General features: G+C 34.1%; 2 protein-coding genes across 15 annotated transcripts in view; one reads left to right on the top strand and one right to left on the bottom strand.

Moving 5' to 3' along the window:
* The first annotated feature begins 3,279 nt into the window (after nucleotides 1-3,279).
* Nucleotides 3,280-11,012, top strand: LOC129278054 (NMDA receptor synaptonuclear signaling and neuronal migration factor-like). Its single transcript, XM_054914266.2, has 9 exons — nucleotides 3,280-3,799; nucleotides 5,760-5,884; nucleotides 6,525-6,602; nucleotides 7,142-7,175; nucleotides 8,276-8,346; nucleotides 8,666-8,751; nucleotides 9,629-9,731; nucleotides 10,015-10,090; nucleotides 10,470-11,012. The coding sequence occupies exons 2-9, from the start codon at nucleotides 5,840-5,842 to the stop codon at nucleotides 10,571-10,573; spliced, it is 597 nt and encodes a 198-aa protein (XP_054770241.2). The 5' UTR covers nucleotides 3,280-3,799; nucleotides 5,760-5,839; the 3' UTR covers nucleotides 10,574-11,012.
* Nucleotides 11,013-12,582: 1,570 nt separating this feature from the next.
* The window catches only part of LOC129278053 (spectrin alpha chain, non-erythrocytic 1-like), a 57,901-nt gene continuing 49,017 nt past the window's right edge, over nucleotides 12,583-21,466 (bottom strand). For all 14 annotated transcript variants that reach the window (XM_064110790.1, XM_064110794.1, XM_064110785.1 and 11 more), the window contains 6 exons: nucleotides 18,311-18,365; nucleotides 17,764-17,858; nucleotides 17,083-17,238; nucleotides 16,309-16,455; nucleotides 15,757-15,904; nucleotides 12,583-15,065 (listed from right to left, as the gene is read on the bottom strand). In XM_064110790.1, coding sequence (XP_063966860.1) covers nucleotides 14,940-15,065; nucleotides 15,757-15,904; nucleotides 16,309-16,455; nucleotides 17,083-17,238; nucleotides 17,764-17,858; nucleotides 18,311-18,365 — 727 coding nt within the window. In that variant the 3' untranslated portion in view covers nucleotides 12,583-14,939. The remainder of the gene's footprint in view (nucleotides 15,066-15,756; nucleotides 15,905-16,308; nucleotides 16,456-17,082; nucleotides 17,239-17,763; nucleotides 17,859-18,310; nucleotides 18,366-21,466) is intronic.

Genomic DNA, 21,466 nt, shown 5'->3' with positions numbered 1-21,466 from the left:
CCGGCTGTGAAAATGTATTTACATCCATATTAATCCACAGCCATGAACTAGGGCCTACACCTAATACGATACGGTAATTAACGTTAATAAAATTGTTGAACTCATTTTAAAAAATCACCATGACACACCTAGTGACCTAGTTCAGACACTAAAACAAGTCGTCAAGTAGGAACAGGCCTAGGCCCGTGTTTGAATTATGACGATAACCCCTCCCTTTTCCATCATGATCGTATAAACCACTTGGACCAAATTTAAAATTAATTCCAGGCCAAGTCCAAGCTATGTCTTATTATGGCTTGCCATATGACCTACATTCAAATCTAAACCCCAATTGTGTTAACAAGCCAAATAGCCCCCCCCCCCCCCCAATCAAACCATGTTTGCCTGACTACCTTAACTAGTCTTATGCCTGGCCTATGGTTGGTAATAGGATTTTCGCGTTCTAACGTGAAAACCGGGGGGGGGGGGGTTGACGGGCCATGAAATTGAAATGAAAAGGACTCGGAGCCTATTAACTCCTGACCAATAAGAACATGATTTTGTTCGATTTCTAAAGCCAGGCCTAGACAGGCCTACCTGCTCGTTACAAAGCAGGCCTCTTCTACGATTCATTTAAGCCTAACTTCTACTCTAAGTTATTAGCACTAGGCCTACATCAATAGTAGGCTTAACGTTAGGCCTAAGTTAGACCTACTAGGCCTAGCCTATACTATTTGACACTAAACCGTAGACCTAAATCTAGACTGAGTCTAGCCTAGATCTATTCCTGCTTCGTACTCACCGGATAGGCTAGGTCTTGTAGAGACTGGAACTTGTGAATTGTCTGGTAGTGGTACCGACCACGAGTACCCCGTTCCGTCTGCCAGTGCCAATCCAGACCGTCGCCTCTCCTCCCACAAGCAGACTCGAGAGCTCGGACTCAGCCTCAGGAGTAGGACCTCTGTCCTTCCGACAAACATTCAATACCGGTACTCATGAGTCATAGTCATATCATTGGGTGATCATGATGAATCATAGTCGACTGTATCATGGCGTCGCCGACAATGTCTAACTTATGCATGATTTCGTTGCCAATGTAGGCCTAACGTTAGGCCTAACTTAGGTAGTCTCTAACCTTGTGCCACGGCCCGTGCTCAAATGTTTTGTTGGCTGGGTTGGCTGTTGCCAGTCCCAAATCCTGCTCGTTAACGACAAGACTCTCAGACTCAATAAAAATTCCAGGCTTATGAAAAGCCGAATTAACTGAATTCCACCTAGCAGCTTGAGTCACATTCTCATCATTCGTTCCCATCGTTGCTGAAACCAAACAGCTCAAAGTTAGGGCCCAGCCGATCTGCTGACTGCTGTAATCGATACGCTCGCTCCCCGTCGTATTAAACTTGGTTCAAAGTCAAAGCAGACGAGTTATAATTGTTAATGTTAGGCCAGGCAAGAAATAGAGCATCATCAAGTAATTCGGACTGCATTTTCAGCTTCATAAGCGAAATTGTTGTGAGTCCCGATCGATGATGGTTTCAACAAAAAATTCTTGTAGATTTCGTTGTTCTTTGTAGATTACGACGTCTTCAAAAATGCAAGGTCGTAAGAAAAATTACAAGCGAATATTTTGGACGTTCATCTCCGTTGAAAGCCAAGACTAAAATGAAGGATTTTTCGCGCCTTCACACCTAGGCGCGCGCGCCAAAACATGCGCGCTCCTTGCGCCCAGTACAAATTATTGTCATTGTGGGCATAAACCAAACAGGCTGGCGCGCCATTGTGACGTATCACCTCGTCAACCGCGCCATTCCAAATTACAAATACCTTCATGACCTGGCATTGTTCACCGACTAATAAATCATTTTAAATCGCCGAGTCGTCTTTAAAATACATTATTTTCAGTGTTGCTTTCATCGTAAAAGTGTAATTGTATAATTATTTAGTATTTTCATCATAATACATTAAAAAGAACCTACATTATAATTACAGAGGGGGTACTCGGCCATGTGTCCCCCAAAGCGGCTGGCGAATACCAAAAAGTGGGAAAAGAGAGAAAACAAAAATAGTGGAAAGAGGGAATCAAATATCCATAAGGCAAATAACATAATTTATGTGACAATTGAAAGCTGCTTTTCTTTCAATATCTCTCAGTTTGCTTCCATTTGTTCCTTTTATACTTCCCCTCGAACTGTTCAGTCTTCAGTCCTCACTAACTATTAAGGCTATATTTCTTGCATGCGAGTAATTTCATTGGGCGAATCTGGATACATAGCAGAGGCGTCGATCCGGGGGGGGGGGGGCAGGGGGGCGATCGCCCCACCAATGAAAATATTGGGGTAGGGGCAAACATATCGTTTTGCCCCCCAATAATTCCGCATGTGCAAAAATAAAATAAGATTGTAATGTTACACAGAAATCAGCAAGCGAGATTGAGATACACAACTCGTTCTTTATTTCAAATCGTGCTCAAAATGTCCGCTTTTTAGATTGGAATATAAAAAAATTTCAGCTCGCGCTTCGCGCTTGCATCATTTCTGTAGCAAAAGCCCATACTTTTCATGATTAAATAGGTGAACAGAATGTCCCGTTTTCAGTTCTAAACCTCAAAAGAACTCCCGCTCCGATTTGCAATCATCTTTTGTTGAATATATATCTTGTTCTTTATTAAAAACGTCCATTAAACTCAATTTTTTCAGATCAAAATATCAATATTTATATATATTGTTCTTTTAGATACCCATCTTAATCATTAGTACCAAATATGCTTACAATATCAAGCTTTCAGGTCAGAATATAAAGACATTTCAGCCGTCGCTCTCGGCACTCGCATTATCTGTGTAGTGAGGTATGTATCCTCCACATGAGTTACTACAAACAGTCATAAACAGGTAACTTTTTCCTGTTTTCATGTCAGTATACTAAAAAATTTCAGCTCGCGCTTCGCGCTCGCATTAATTTGGTTGGTGAGATATGTGTCTCTTTCTCATGAGTCATATATATATATATATATATATATATATATATAGGCCTATGTGTGTGTGTGGGGGGGGGGTGAGTTTGTTTGTTTTGTGTGACCGAGTGCCTTTGGAACATTGATTCATGATTTTGCCCCCCCCATCTGAAAAATTGATCGACGCCCCTGATACATAGAGACGAGTTCCTTCAATAACAATCTTTCATTCATGTGTTAATGAAAAGTCAAATATTCTTTGCTTTGATCAATCGGGGTGCTATTGGTACATCACTACATATTTTATTCAATTCATAATTCCACGTTCGTGTCCTTTATGTTCAAAAGCAATACAGTTATTTTCATTGTTGATTTCGGTACATTGTACATTGTTATCTGTGCCCGACTCCATCAACTTCATCCCCCTTCATCCATAGATATAGTCATGCGTTCTGTTTGACTTTTATCATAAACGTTAGCCAAAGAAGTTATGAAAATACTGTTTAGGCCTATGACTTATTTGGGTGATGTTTGTATTGAGAAGTTTCGAATACTCCAAAAATGAACTTAATCGTAATGTTCATTAGTTAGAAAATTAGCAACCATGAACTATACTTCTTTTTCGGACTATCGAACCATCCGAATAACTAACCTTATTTCGTTTGGGATCCTCGGATTAAACCCTTCTGACCAATGAACCATCGGAAAACTCGAACCTTCAGAATAATAATCACTGGAAAATTGTTCTTCCCCCTATCTTGTACCTATCCACAGTCTTAGCGGAACGGAAAGAACAGCGGAGACAAAGAGCTCGTGCATGGCGTGATAAAGGTCCAGACACAGCAGACAAGGAATTCAAGGTTGAAATCGGTGAGAAATTTTATTAAATTTGAATTCACATATTGCTGAATGCTTGATGGATGAAAATCAATGTTTCACTCTCGATCACCATTTATAGATGATAATACTTGCGATCATTAAGAGATGAAAAAAATCTTTGATGTTCAGTTTCAAGCATTTTTTGTCATTGGGTATAGGCCCCAAAACTGAACCCTGTGGTACATCATCTTTGAAAATGATAGTAAAATTACTATGCAATTCTGGCCATAATGGAAGTGATAAGCAACTACTCGACGTAGTATATACGCTTATTGAAACAACGGAATATAAAATTGATTAAAGCATGACCTACGACCACAAACCTATAGACAAGTATAGGCCTACCTGTCTACAATGCAAGTTAAAATTAAGTACATAAATATGTTTAAAAGACATTACGACAATGAAAACTGTAATCGAAGTGCATATTTTGATAACAATTATACGTCATGATTAATACAATGAATGAAAATCGTAAAATATTGCATTGAAGAATGCAAATATAAGACTTTGTGGACAGCATTTATGCAAAAGTGCGTATTAGATTTGATATATCTATGTTCTTTTTAGTCATTGAACATGGTATGAACAAGTTTGTATTTCATTCAATACTTTATGTATATCATGAATTTTACTGTAATATTCTTGGACATCATTCCAAAAGCCCTGGAACAATATGTTTAAGAAATGTCGTATTCTACATAAAAAAAGAATTGATATTGACATATGCGTATTGATGGGCGAAGTTGTTTGTCTAGATCAAATCCACTGGAGTATGTATTGCCTTATACACTTAATAAATTAGGTTAGAAAATATGATACGTCAATAATATTATTATTAAGGGACGCGTAGTTGGATTAACGCACAAAATGTATTTGAAAAAAAACTGTTGGAAATTGAAATATAGATATTGGTAGCACGAACCTTAAAAAAATTTACTTTTTGGTATAACCAATTTTAAGCCGGGAAATCGAACTATTTTCTATTCATCGCAATGGAAATCGCATCAATAAACAGTACATTGTTATCTCCGTACAATATGGACAGGCCAACGTCGCAATTGATTTCAATGGTAGATTGAATTCAATCAATAATTTGTGATGTCATAATATAAGTCGCAATTGCTTCTGTCCTTTGGGAATAGGCCTATTCTTCTATTCGATGGTGTTCTGGTACAGGGTCGTGAATATTGTATAGCGTTTTCAGTGTGTCGTTAATTTTTCTTAGCGTTGAATTTACTAATACAAAGAAAAGTTTATTGTTCCTATCAAATTATTAATAGGCTTGTCACAAAATAATGAACTCTGCTTCATAATCCAAAATTATGTAGGTCTATATCTTAGTAATTTGAAACAATGTGATAATTATCTTTGTATTTTGTTCTGATTACTCATTTATATATTTATATAAAGTAGGCCTATATATTCGTTATTATTCAGCTGTGAATGTAGCATTTGTATTTGTATCATCCGTCTTTAAAAACTATAAGTGATTCCGCGCAGGATTGCATGATTAAAAAATTATATAACAGTAAAAAAAACCCAGAATATATTATATAAATAGGTAGGTAAATGATAGTACATTAATAAATAAAGTATAAAGAAAGAAATAATCAAGCAAATAAGTATCAAATTGATATGAGCATTGATGTTGGACCATTCTAATCAGCTAAAGATTATGACAAAAACGCTACCTCTTGTTCATTAGAGGGATATGACACTCGCTTAAGAACGGTAAAAATAAATAAATAAATAATAAATAGATAATACATAGGATTTATATAGCGTCTTTCCATTTTGAAATGAAAAGACCAAAAAATAATATCAAGAAACGAAGAGACCAAACCTCAACCGAAATCATTCAGTATAATACTATAATTCCTATTGCCAGTGAATCACTTATTTCCATTCAAATACTTGTTCATGTTTTTTTTATTCTCACGCCTTTTAGGTGAAAAGACGAAGCAAGAATTTGGTAATTTCCAAGATGAGATCACTGAACTAAAATGGTATGCAGAGCAACAATTAGAAATGACGTTATGCGGAGGAAAAGATTACGTTCCTCCGAGAATACTGGTGGGTAATTTGTTTTTATTTATTAATGATTATTCATTTCAGATATTTCTTATCACTAACGTACCCCTTGACAAAATGTGCAAGCTGAACATTTATCAGAGCCCATGAAAGTGACAATAAACCCTTTTTTTGCTAATCAATAATTTTGTATCCACTATGATGAGGCTTTTCAGGTATAACACTCTCTACAAGCTCTATAGCGTCTCAAAATACAAAAAAAAAGAGAAGTACATTAATGTTCCATGTAAAGTAACTATTTTTTGGGGAAAATGGAGATTAATATTTGGCAACTGGTAAACAAAATTTCTTGATTCGATTGCCGAAAGTTTACGGAATAATGATCATGGTTTAACTGTAAATATTTAGAAGATGTTCGTTTTTTTTTTAAATCAAAGTTTACGTCTTTTGTAATATTTTAAGCATTAATATTTAGGTGGTCTCCATCCTATTGAATAATAGAATAAGAGAAATATAACAACCACTATACGTTTTCAGAATATCATTGAGGTTCGCGGGCTAATATTATTGGAAAATATTGATCAATCGGAGTACAACTGAAGATATAATTATTTAAGTTACCTATGCAATGTTTTATTTTTATCATGTTTCATGTTTTATTTTATAACATATCTAATTTCAGCTCATATCTTCCAAAGTTCCGAAGGCAGAGGTATTAGAAGAAACGAGACGAGATAAGGGTGTTCTTGTTTTCCGTTACGTAAGTATCAATCAATAATGTGTCTTGCGTTATTATACTAATAAAAATGACGATAATATTGTTGATGATGATGGCGATGACAATATGATTATGACGATGATGATGATGATGATGAGGAAAATAGTAGCAAATGTGTCATCACAATATAGGGATGTAGGTTTCTTAAAAGTCTAAGATAAATTCATATTATGGATATATTTTCTTCGTACTCTACATTTGACATCTACTTTACCCGTTATTTTCTCCTTTTTTCAACACATTGGCCTATATATATAGAGAAATACTAGTTGATAAAATGTTTAAAATAAGTTGTTTAAAATGAAAATTATTCATGTATAGATAGCAAATATCTGGATATTTTTAAACGATATGTATAGTGCTATAACATTACAGAAGACAGTGTTTACTATGCATATAATTATATATAGAAGATATAATAACTGTGAAGAGTTATTTTAAGAATAAAAATTATGGAATTGTCATAAACTTTGGAGCAAAGTAACAATTTTTCTTTCCCTTTCATTGTTTTCTTACTTTAGGACTTTAATAACGACACATTTGAATCAATCATAGGTAAGTAAGATTGAATGACTAATGGGGTAGTAATTCTTAATGTAAAATTATAAGTCTTTATTACATTTATAATAGTCGGCTCGAATTCAAAGTATGTTGATTGTTATTATCTTTATGGTTTCTTCTTATTTCTTTCTGATTGCTTCATCTGCTTCTACAAGCAAAAAAAAAAAACACACACCAAAAACGATTGTTTTATTACTTGTAGAAAACATGATTGTATAGGAGGGTTACACTTCGTAATTCCGAAGGTTCTTTATTCCGAAGGTTCGTAATTCCGAAACACGTAAATTGCCTATACCTCGATGTTCGTTAATCCGAAAACGTAAAAGGGTTCGTTAATCCGAACATTTGTGGCGTTATTCCGAAGGTTCGTTAGTCCGAAGGTTCGATAATCCGAAAACGAAATAAAGTTCGATGTTCCGAAGGTTCGTTAATCCGAAAACGAAATAAGGTTCGTTGTTCCGAAGGTTCGTTAATTCGAAAACGAAATAAGGTTCGTTGTTCCGAAGGTTCGTCAGTCCGAAAACGAAATAAGTTCGTTAATCATTTCGTTTTCGGACTAACGAACCTTCGGAAAAACGAACCCCATTTCGTTTTCGGACTAACGAACCTTCGGAATTACGAACCATCGGAAATACGAACCTTCGGAATGACGAACCTTCGGAATATCCGAACCTTCGGAATAACGAAGCTTCGGAATTACGAATGTATGCGGTATAGGAGTAGATAAAGCTAATTCACCATGTTAGATTCTATAACGTACTAAACAGTGCAAAACAAAGATCTATTCTCTCGAGTCTCTTTATTTGTAATGTTAAAATTAGCATTCGTGGAAATGATACAAAAATAGCAATAAATTTAGTATCTGATGCCTTGTTGTTTATTGAATTTCAATTAAAATGCTAACACTAGTTTAATCTATCACTTAATAAAGGGACATTATGCATGGTGACATTTAAATCTAATGATGAGCATATTTGTTAGCCAAAGTTCTGTAATTTCTGATCCATTTGGTTTTATATTTTGTTTTATTCATCTATTTATCTATTCGTCTATAATTCATTTATCTTTCGTTTGATATTTTTGTTTTATTTTAGATGCTATTCGTATAAATTTACAAGATTATAAACCAGGATGCATGGCACAGTCTCTCTGTCTATACGCTCAAGTAAGTTTAGGTTGATTTGAAAAGTTTAAATGTCATTTAAATTCAATGTTAAATTGATAGAAATTATCATTTTGATGTCAACCGTTCTTTTAATATCCAAGGAAAGTTGTCAAATCTGACAACTTATTGGGCGACAAAGTGTTGATAAAGCGCATCTTGACCAAATCCATCAGTAAGTTGCGACAACTTTTTTTTCTTGAGAGCCCATAAATGATACCTGTGAGAAATGATAGATGACTAATCGTTTTAATGACTATTTGATTGTTTTGATGTGGTTTATTAATTTTGTTTATCCTTGTTTATTTGTTTGTTTTGCCAGGGCGGGCCTGGTTACGTCTACATGTTGAGGAAGAAGGTTCTAACGACAGCTAAGCTGAAGAAAGAAAGCGAAGCAGACCAAGTCAGGTAAATATACAAGGGGGAAATTTTGTCAAATGGAATTGAAAGTTAGTGTGTGTATGAAATGGCAGCAGGGGCGGATCCACGACTTTCCAAAAGGGGGAGGGACATTTTTTTGCAGGATAATTTTGGCAAGCACTAAAAAGGGCTTCACTACCAAACTGAGGTAATTTTGTTCCAGACAAAAAATTTTTAGCAAAAAATAATAAAAAGGGGGGGGGGGGCTTCATTACCAAATCGAGGGCATTTTGTTTCAGGAAAAATTTGACAGGCCCAAAAAAGTTCCTCACTTGCGTATGCATGACATATTCCCCTAACACAATTTTTTTGGTGCCTCTCAAAAAGGGGTGGGGGGCACGGGCCGGATGTGCCCCTACGTATAGATCGGCCAGTGAATGGCAGGGTAAATCGGTATGCGATTAGTTGAAGATGAGGTGTGAAGTGATGGGATGGGGTAGGAACTAGTCTGGGGAAGGGTGCGGGGAGGGGTGGAGAAATAATGCACTTCTCTTGATTCTGACGGTAACTTTTTTTTTGAAAAAAAATACTCATTCTGGCAATGTGCGCATCATACATTTTCGGAACTGAAGTGACTACCCTAGGTAAATGTGCCGTTATTATTATTATTATGTTTATTTGCAGACTATAGATCAAGTGATAGAAAAGCTTACCTATAATTAATACTACTGTGTAAACTTAAAAAATGTTTAAACTTTTTTTAAACAAGTTGTTTAAAAAGTTTAAACAATTACAAACAAGTTTAAACAACTTGTTGTTAGAGTGACAGGCTTAAACACGGTGCTTTTTTTTTTTTTTTTTTTACTGTGTATTATAATGTTTTTTTCCTCTTTTTTTCTTTCTTTCTAAATAAAATCCCCAATAGGTTTTGGAAAGAGATTGGTAAGATGATGAGCAGGATACATCCTGAGGACACAGTCATTCATGTTATGGGATGCAATCTACTCGGGAGTGAAAGCGGTTTACAGGTAGGAAAGAATCATTTAGTTTTAACTTTCAAAAGAGAATTTCACGAGATATGAGCCAAGCAGTATGAGCTTCCAAAACTTCCTCCAGTCCAAGCTATTAAAAGATTAAAGAATTTTAAAAATGCTTAGTATTCCATGATTTAGGCTATTGTATTCATTTTAATAGCTGTGCACTTTTGTTTGGTCACCGAACCGTATTTATCTTGTGTTTCAGAAACATTATCTTGATGATGGTTAAAATGATTTATTTCAAATCTTGAATTTATGGTTTGTATTCTTACAGTTGTTTGATGATCTGGAAGACTTAATGCAACCAAACATCGTACGATTCGAAGCACCACTCGAACTTAGCCAAGAAGGTAAGAAAGATAATCAGTAATTTGGGAAGTTGCTCTGAAAATATCTCATTTAACAAGTGCCATTAACGACACACATATAGTTTGATCAATTAATGAATTCATTCACTCTTTATATTGTAAATTTGAATTTATTCGTGCATGTGCTATTTCATTAATTCATACATATTATTGATTTTTGTGGGGATATTAGGCTAAAAATTTGTAACTAATATAATTACTTTAATTGAATTGGTTGAATGAAAACATTTACCATTTGTACTGTGCTAACAACAAAAGAGTGCTACACTTTTAAGAAACAGTATGAAAAAACGAATTATAAAGTGCACCGTTAAAATAATAAATAATGAGTATCTCCATTCTCGTATTTCTCATTCTCCAGGTAATGAGATGATAAAATATTATTTCAATCCCGCCAAGTACCAGCTATGGAAGTCAAGCAAGTACTCTAGATCTGAACTCAAACTTCCCCCAACAATGAAATGATGATCACTTTAACCATTATGAGCTTGGATTACAATTATCAATGAATCCACAATAAGATTAAACAACTTAATGAGTATCTCACTGAGCGATAAATGACTGCAAACCCAGCGAGTTTTGATATTCGTAAAATGTATCAAAATGTTTGCCAAAAGGTTGCAACAAACTTCTTTAAAATTTTGATCATCGCAAATTATTTTTTCGTTCTTTGGTCACAGAGAAATTTGAACTTGTTTCAAAAATTTCGTTGCGAATCTATTTTTCCGCAAACATTTGCTAGCGTTTGCAAAACGCCTTTGCCATGGACCTACTAGGTCCATGCCTTTGCAAAGGGTTGTAAGACGATGTCGATGAAGTTCTTTTTTTCACCAATGCTAGCGACCGCATGACTGTTGGACGTTTGCAAACACACACCTATCTGTTTCAAAACAGTTCGCAATTATATTTAAAAAAACACACACATTCATAAGCGTTTGCAACACTCGTCAGAAAAAAAGTATATCCAAGCATCGCTACAATACAGTTGCAAGCATTCGTTTCCTACTAGTGGTCAATTTCATTAGGATAAATTATTCGTATTCTGGATTTAGCTTGATTTCAAACCTAAGAAATTTAAAATGTGGCAACCGCATTACATTGGCGTTTTTCTTGCAATAATAACACTATGCTAAGATATTGGAATAAAAATTTCAAACCTAGGTTTGTTCTGTTTGGGAAGTGACTGCATTTAGTCTAAAAAACTTGATTTATATTTGAAAAACCTATATTGGAGGTTCGCATACCTCAGATGCTTTTAAAATCAAAACAATTGTTTTTTTTATGTTGGCCATGCATTCCCTTTTGCGATTACAGGACATATTTTAACTGTTAACAAATTGAAGTACATGTAGATCAATTTGCGTGATGTATACATGAATAATTATGGGGATGGTCCCTCATAAGGAGAGAAACATAATAAATCATTCACCAAAACATTCACTACTAATAATGGTATGAAATCTACACCAGTTTGTGTTCTGAGAGAACCACGCCAAGCAAGTGTTGAATTCATGATAGCCCAAATGCCATGGTTTCATTGGATGTACCTCTGTTGGTGCAAGACGTGAAAACTTGACAAATTATCCGATTATTCTGAACAAAGAAAATTAGATTTAAGCCGGGAATCGAACAATTCCCCGATAGACCTAGGGAACTGCAAGTGTGTAATTGTTTAACTGATCTTTTATTCGAACATTGGGGGCCTTATCACAAATTTTTTTTCTGGAAATAGACCAAATGTAAGCTAAGGAGGCCATATTTGTTTTTATTAAATCTATGCCACTTTTTTCCGATTAAAAAAATATTTTTAAGGAGAAATGGATCGTTGTCATATGAGATCTGTTTTTGTTTCATTAGAGTAGAAAAAAAATTGTTTTTCACAGCAAAAATAACCAGGAACAAACTACTTTTGCCACTTACAAACTTATCTGCAGTTTATGATTTGCATGGGCATATACGTTTTTATTATGTTTAATGTAAATATGTATATTTATCTGTTGGAAAAGATATGTTGACTGAATGGGAAATAAATTATATGTGATACTTTAACTTCTACTGTTTGCATAGTGATTTTATTTGAAAACTTGAGTGAGATGTGTGTATAAAAATGGGTAGAAGATCCTGCTAAAAATATAGCTAAACATTTTATAGGAATGAAAATATCATCCCAACCACGACCACCACCACCACAATCACCTAAATCATCATCACCACCATCATCAGAATCTAGTTCACAAAGAGGAAAGATTTGTTTTTAGGTTCGATATTAAGGGTGTTTCACTTGGTGTGGATAAAAAAATAAGCTATGATTAAATATCAGGTATCAATTATTTTCTCAATTTTGTGATGAGAAATGCTCTAGATCTTCATTTCCCGAAGCAAGTTCTGAAAGAACAAACAACTTCAGTCCAGTCTTTCCACTCACCAAACAACAAAACAGACACCCAAATAAACAACATGATAAAATGGCAATATTCACTATACTGAGAGCAGGGCCTTTTATTGAGACATGATATTCCACCTTTTCAACACTGGCAACTAAACATATAGAGTGAGAAAGAACAATTCTGAAAGCAAACTAGATAGTATTACTAACAATGTATCCAATACGCACTTTGCTGAATGTCGATCACTTGCAATTTATTTCTTGTTGGTATTACAACAATATCAATTTTTAAATAGCTTACATATTCAATTAGTGTGATACATGCTATTCACTGAATACCATTAAAAAGCTGAAGATTATTCTTTAAGTAGATTTATATATCTTTCGAAATAAGATATGAGCATTATGATTATTATACAACAGTACCTACATGCCACTATGGAATACCTGAATACATCTATATATGAATATCAATGCTATTTGATATATTATATATATCATCAGAAATGAATACTATTGAGAATACAGGGGGTTCTAAATCAATGAATAAAGTAAAGAGGCAGTACTTTGAATACAATGAATAATTCAAGTTATTTGAAGTACGATTAGACCATTTCAAGGTTAATAAAACTTTGTGGCATTCTAATGAAAATTTACAATGAAGAATGTAACTTTTGTCCAAGTAACATAAGACAGAAGTTTTTGTTTAAGAATTAATTTTAATATGAATTTCATCTGCAATGAATGAAACTAGATGACTGACAATGCACTATGTTTCTTTATTTCTGCTACTAACACAATTCTAAATTCATTTACAATGAAATGCCAGGCAGTATCAAGATCACACATTCTAGTCTAAACGCTAGGTTCAGAAACCACTCTTGTTTTTTTTTCAGTATTCCAGGCACGCTCAAGAGTCAACTATGCATGGCAAGTCAGATGTCTAAGCAAAAAAGATAATGAATACATATGATACAATGCACATATACGCTTTACTATATTATAGCCATCTTCAGATAAGAATAGTAATTAAATGGATAATGATTATAAAGTACCATTTGGAATTCATCTTTTCAATTACCTGAAAATATGTGAGGAATGAGATGGAAAATAAAAAGAATGAAGAATTTTCATTTCATTGTCACCATTAAATAGTGCACAAATAATAATTCCTTTCAGTGCAACATTGAAGCAATCAATGCAATATACAAGCAAGTAACATTGTATTTTGTCTAGCAACTGCAAGTTTCAACTGATGTTCTTCAATTTTAGGAAAATGGCATAAGCATTTCAAGAAATTGACAAAAAGTGAGAAGAAACCTAACAAAATTATAGTCGTACAATTCCATACTTGTAGAATTCCTTAATAATGATGTCAAAGTAGAACATGACACTCAAGACATAAAGTCTACTTATAATGTATACTGTAACACCAGTGACTATAACCATGTTTACCAAAGACTAGAATAACATCAAGTCTATTTAGAATTAATAGATTATACTGATTAAGTTTCATTGAATACAGTCAACTCAACAGTGAGTTCTGTTTAGCTTTTAAATAAGTTACATTACATAATCTTACACCTGAATACACATTGCAGTTAAACCTATCAAACACGTTATTTCTTTTATAGCAATTCACCAACAAGCTTATATTCAATTGTCATTATAGTAATTCATTGATTTTTGAAGCAATTCACTGACAAACTACATACTTAGCTATAGTACACAGCATATCAAGAAAATCACAAGATCACGTCATATTTTGAATATTTGCAGTAATGGCATCTACCTAGTAACATGCCAGTGTTCTATGAAGAAAAGGTGGAATATCTATTAAACAAAAAGCTAATACACTCACTCACAATAACTAGTAATTAGACGAAAGTGATAGGAGTTTAGAAGCACTGCAAATCTTATGGTTACCACAGAAATGTATTACTGAAATATATCAATCAAATGTTTGAATTTTGGAACTGTTAATGTCTGCAATGGTATCAGTATTCATCCTGCTAGGTTTTGATGCTACACAGTCTCATACGGAATCAGTGAAAGGTTGATATTATGTTGGTAGAAACCCCCCTCAAGCATTTGTCTCCTCAGATATCAACTTATCGAAAAAGGAAACTCTTTCAAAAACAAATTCTAAGCAACCATGGACATTGTCCTTTCAGGGAATTTGCCCCTAATCTTCCAAGATTGTTCACGAACAGAATGGTTAATTTTTAATCAGTAATACAGACTTCTACAACTCCTTTCATAGTTTTTCAGTTTGAGAGTTAAGATTTTTTACTTTCATGCTGAAGTTAATGTAGAGCTTTTTAAAACTTTTTCAAAGACTTAAAGAAGAAATTCAATTTTAATATCAGTTATTATCTCCTCGCAACAAGATCTTAGCCTTTTCTTCCATGAAGAATCTATCCAAGCCTTGAAGAATGAAGATGTCTAATTCTGGAACATGTTGTTGGTGAACTTGACGTAATCGAGGGCACCAGGTACCTCCCGTCCCTTGGCATCGCGATACGGTTCCATTCGCAGGATACAGTACTCTGCCAAATCGGTTTGGAGGTTCTACAATGTGCAAAGGAACATATGAAATGATAGTGATCAACACAGTACTTCATCTGGATAAAGATTATTGTTCACATTGAAAATAAACACTGAAATTAGAACAACATTTTGCTATGTAACTAACTTGCCATTATGTGTGCATGAAGTCACCAGATAATTGTCTAGTTTGTGGATAGGACGAAGATACTGTGACATATGGCAACATATTTATTGGAATCAAAGCACACCTGACATTAAACATGTTCACAAGAATGAATATGGCTGTGACACAATACTTATTGTATAAATTCAGCATGAGGAAATACAGCTTTGGCATGGTGTATCGATTAACACAGTAGTTATATTGCATACATCCAGGACTAGGAAATATGCAAATGGTTTCTAATGAAATTGTACATGATGAAACCAATTTGAATCAGATATATGAGTACAACTTACAGCTCATACGATTTATAATTGATTGAAAATTATTTGCAATTCATAGTTCTATTCATACTTATAAGAAGCAGAAAAGACTTATGATTGATTCTTTTAACTTGAAATCAACTTGTAACTCTAACTCCCTCTGTGACAGCCAAATATTTGTAAAATTGATTGGATTATTGCCTTAGAATTAATTCTTCCTGTGATTCAACGTTTAAGAGTAATAATTTAATATGATAAGAACAATTATAAAATAGTGGTTACTTACGGCATAGAGTTCCTGCTTGGTAACAAAGGGTTTGCCCTCGGCACTGAGCGCACGGAAAGCATTCTCAATCTCATCCTTTGATTGGACGTTCTCTGTTTCTCGACTTATCATGAAGGACATGTACTCCTGTAGACTTACATACCCATCACTGTAAAAGACAATGTAAACAAACAAAATATTGGAACATTATGTTTGGTTCTGGTTAGCTTTTGACAACTGAAAATATTCAATTACATTCTGTTTCTTGACTTGTATTCTAGGAAAATTAACATCATCATGGACAATGTAAACCAAACTATTTTTTTGTGAGTCACATACACTGCACACATGCATCTACAGGACTGTGTATAGGTGAGCCAGAACATTTCAGCTTTCTTTTTGTTATGGTTTGAATTTGTAAGCATCTGAAGAGCAAATTTTTGCAGGGGATGACTTTTTAACATAAAATTCTCCCTCAAAAACATTTATAACAATTTGAAAGATTAGAAAATGCATATTTTCACCATTCCCATAAATTAATCATCTCATTAAACAGCATCTTTCTTCACTCACCGGTTAGGATCAACGATGTCCAATATAGATAGGAAGACGGGTTCTTCCTGACCTTCTTCAACCATTGGTAAATCATAACCAAGGGATCGAAGACAAGATTTGAACTCGGTATGGTCAAGCTTGCCGGACTTGTCCTTGTCGAAATGCCTATAAAGATACAACAAAGAAGATATGTATGAGAACATTGTGATTGAGAGAAACCATTTCAGGTAAGGTCTTTGAATCTGCAACATTTCTTTTTCTACGACTACGTTATTTAAAAGAAATTGTTGAAATAAAAAAATGTTATGCAAATGAATTCAAATGTAAATATTTTTTCTATTACTCCTATATACAGTGTAGGTACTTTTATATCTTATCTTCCTAACCAACGACGAAAAAAAAACGGTGGAAATATATTTGACTTCAAACTTTTTGGATACAATTGAGGTAGGTAACTACATTCACTATTACAGGAAATATATTTCAATAATTCAAGAATGTATGAAATGTGAGGGTATTACAATCATGCTCACAGAGTTATTTGTAAATTTGTCAGAGATTTGAAGCATTTTCGTAAAAATAAAGATAAAAAAACCACCCATATTTATTTAGCACTTAATACATCTTGAAGTCTTTCTAAATGTTGCTTTCTGCATTCCCCTGCTTAAGTATGTCCACACAAGCATTCAAGGAATTCCTTCCTACTGGGTACCTATTGACTATATACCTGTGTGAAGAGTGGCAATATTTTGACTTTAGTTGTCATCTAAGTCAATGAGTGTTTAGACTTACTTGAACATCATGCTGAATTCCTTGAGTGATTCTTCACTGACTCCTGTAGTGTTCCTAGCCTGGATCTGTTGTTCAAGGTTGTGTGTCATACGCATACCAAGCTGGTCTAACTGATCCCACTGCTGGGCTAGACCGACCGTTGAATGCTCCGTGTATCTATAAATTGATAAAATAAAAGAGGAATTTGATTCATCGGCACTGAGCCTGAACCTTCTTCTTCTCTATGAGAACAAGGCCCTGTTTCATAAAAGTTACTATTATGGTAATTTTGCCATCCAATGGTAACTTACAGGGAATCCTTGATTTTGATTGGCTCCTGAGCATTGTTGCCATGGTAGTTACCATTGGATTGCAAAGTTACCATACTTTCAGTAACTTTTATGCAACAGGATCCATACCACAGACTGATGTATTCTCATACTGTTGCGGAGGTGTCCAAATTAAAAAAAAAAATCTTGTAGAAGTACACGAGTCAAATCTCTTTGGAACACAGAAATCTGCTTGACATTGGCGAAATTGTGACTACTGACACTACTTAAGTAAAAGGAATATTAAAGTTTTTTTTATAGGTGATGAAGCATATAATCATCACCTGTTGCATCTTTACACTGAAAAAAACCCAAATGAAACATAAAAAAACATGTTAGGTCTGTAATACGTGGTCTTAAAATTGTATTTTACCGATTATCCAAGATAAGACGTTCCTCCATCTTGGCTCCAAGGTCTTCAATCTTCTTGAGGGTACTCTTCTGAGCACGGACTTCATTGATCTTAGCCTACAGAGGGAGACGGACAAATAGATGGATAGATTGAATGGTTTATCAAAGATACCACAAATTTCAGTCAATAGGTTGAATTTCGTCCACTTAACAGTTTCAATCTAGAAAAATAATGTCACTGAAAATTCCTTACTAATCCTATCAATTCTGCAAATTAATATGCGAAGTACATTTGCACATGGACATAAAAAATTCACCATAGAAATATATTTATAATTATTATTATTTATTTATCAAAAGCAATCAATTATCAACAAATACCATTATCATTTCTAAAATTATATGCGAATAACCCCCCCCCCATACCCCCAAAAGGTTCTTACGATACATAACAATCTCAAAGTTTAACTTTGTTTTTTAAAAACTTCTATTGATCTGCCAAATCTTTATCGAGAATATGAATTGATTTTTTCCCCACATGAACCATCAAATTTCAAAACACACCATACCTTGAGGGATTCGAGCTGGGTCTCCAAGTTTCCAGATTCCTCCACCATAGCAGCTCTGTAAAACAAAGGATAAAAGAGTCATAAGATGGATTCATCTACCAGTCTTATTAGTAATGCATTCACATGCCATGGAAGAACAGTGCATATTATCACATGCAGTTAAATTCATATGTTATCTGTATGCCTGGATATCAAAATAAATTATATAAATTAAACATTGGATAAATGTCAACAATTTTATATATCCGATTCCCATTTATTATTTTATTTACTTCTCTTTATGAAATAATCAAGCCATTATAATTTAAAAGCATTACAACTTTTAACATGAACCAGAAATTTAAAGTTATAGGAAATTATGAAAAATATCATTATTGAAGTATTTCGTTTCAAAATTATTCAGGGTGCACTTGTAGTTGCATACAGGCATACAGAAATAAAACAACAAAATAAGAACAAATGTTAGCAATCTAATGTTGTATCAATGTCTGGTTAACGAAAACAGGATAACAAAATCAATGCCAACACTGGAGATAAAAACATGATTATCAGTAAAAAGATGAAAACAAATATCATGTACAGTATGTGTTAGCTGGAGTCATCTGATACATCAACATGTAAAATAAAACATTGCATTCTAAGTCAATTACATTCAAGAGACAGAAGTTGGCTTTTAAGTTTTTCCAGACTTTCCAAGAGGAAATTAAAAGAGCCCTGTAACATAAAGCTTAGCAATTCTCGCTACCCCAAATAGGAACAAAAATCTAATAATGCGCGAGACGAGATAATTTTCACTCCATCGGGTCGTCATCACCACTTCCGGTTCAGAGTCATGCTCCCGCGAGGTTCGCGATACTGAGTTTTCCACCACGCTGAAATCGATGCCAATCAGCGTAATATGTACAGATTATAATACTTTTTATTTAATTTGGTCAGTTTTTATTCCTTTTGAATTATAAATAAAAATAAAAAATATATTTCACGTGAAAATAATTTTTATTCATGTTTTTATTTGGTTATAAAAAAATTAAACAAAAAATTAATATCTTAAAATTTTGCATTTAGCGACCGGCCTGACATCACCAACTTTTTTCGACTAGACGCTAAATATATACAGCATTCATTCCGTTCAATTTTTCGTCTACCACAAAATGGATTAAAAAAATCAGTTTCGGAACTTAAAAAAATCTTAACTGACAGAGGAATACCGTGCAATGGAAAGCGTCGGGCAGAATTAGTGACTTTAGCAAAAAAGGCCGTTAAACTGTATCGTGGAAGAGAGGGTTGTGATCACGAACTTTCCGAGCGAAAGCGACGTTGTGTTGTTGTGCATGACGGTACTGTTGATCTGAATGGCAAAACAGTGCATTTGACTTCCGTACAGGAAGTTGTAATACCGAAAAGCTATCCCATAATGCAATGCACGTTACAGGGATTTTCCCGGATCTCGGCGAAATCGCTATTTGGGGTAGCGAGAATTGATCATGGGGCTGATTTCTACGATTGATTGCATTGATTATTGTGTATGATCAATCGTATAAATCAGCAAAATTATTACTTACTAACCTTTGTGATACCGGGCCCAGATTAACTTTAGCCTCTCAAGTGATAAAACTGATCTACATAATATACCCAATCCCTTTCACATGGATATGTCCCCATTAGTGTGTTAAAATTAAAAAAAATATTTCCATCCCTGAATAAGTGGATATATAACTTTTATGATAATCATTTGTTTTGATTAATTTTGTGGTTTGGGTACAAAAATAATCTCCCTTCCATGTGTGACCAGACTACTTACTGGTCTATCAATGTCAAGCTACATTGTTAATATACATCCCACAGTTCAAATATGGAACTACATGTAGCTACAAAAAATATTTAGTTTTGCTACGATAAGATAAGCAATCCACATGACTGATCTGTTGCCGTGGTGGTTTCAGCATCATTGATTATTCCTAATTCAGGTAAAAAAATCACAGTTAGTTTTCTGTTAATGGTGGTTATTTTGTCAGGTATGGAGACAGGCAGGAGATAAGTTTCTGGGAGTTGGGTACCTGGAAAACTAGAGTTAGAATGAATAAAGATGAAGTTAGTATTATTTCTGTGAATAGGAAAATAGCTTTATTCCCAGGGAATAACCTGCAAACGTTCAGGTAGCAAAAAGAAAATAACTAGCTGAATCCTAAGCAAAGCAATCCAAGAAAAGTGAAAAAGGCAAAGCAAAGCAAGGAAAATAAACAAAGGCATAGAAAAGCAAATAAAAGCAAGATAAGTAAATAAAGCAAAGCAAGGCATAGGCTGGGGAAGGAAATATCTATTCAACGTTACTTGCACAATATGGAAGGAAAACTGCAGGGCACTTGACACACATGAAATTGTGCAGTAGGATATTGAAGTAAAATAAAGAAAATCAATAATTTAAGAAAATATATATTTTCAAAAGAGATTCACATCCTCAATGTTCAATGTTTAATTTTTTTTATTTTTAATTTGAATGTTTTTTTGGTCAAACCCAGGAAACTCAGAAATTTGGACATTCAGTCAGCCTTCAGTCAGAAAAAAGTAATAAATGCAAAACCATGCTTAAGCTAAAATCAAGCTATACTCAAGAGCAGAAAATCAATAAAAAAAAAAACTTTCAGGAAGAATGCATGCTTTGTTCACTATCAGGAAGGACCTAACTTTCAAGTATGATATAATGGTATCTCACTCTACTCCAATGTTCATTTTGTCATGCAGAATCTTTTTCTACTACTGTTGGTAAAAATAAATTTCAGCACTACTGTCAATTATGAGAGTACTCTAGCTCTCAGAACAAGTGTTGCGTAAGCTACCTGAAACTATTTTGACAATAAATTTAAATACAGGAGAAGGATTGGACTTTGGCGACAAGGTTAATTTGATGTTTAAATAATATCACAGAGCAGCTTATCAGACCTCAAACTAATAATCAAGCAATTAATGGTGCTCAACATCAATAAAGCTTGTTATGTAATCATGTGGTTCATCTACAAAAGATCAAAATAATTAAAAACTGTCATCTAAGACAAGACAGGTCAAAAGACATCGGGTATCTTGGGGGTCTTAACTACAAAACAAAGATAAGGCTTAGTGCACAGACAAGATGCAAGAACGGTGCAAAGAAGATTTTGA

This window comes from Lytechinus pictus, chromosome 15 (assembly GCF_037042905.1).
Source record: "Lytechinus pictus isolate F3 Inbred chromosome 15, Lp3.0, whole genome shotgun sequence".
NCBI classification, from domain to species: domain Eukaryota; kingdom Metazoa; phylum Echinodermata; class Echinoidea; order Temnopleuroida; family Toxopneustidae; genus Lytechinus; species Lytechinus pictus.
The sequence above is the reverse complement of the archived record's forward strand: the minus strand, read 5'-3'. Positions and strand labels throughout refer to the sequence as shown.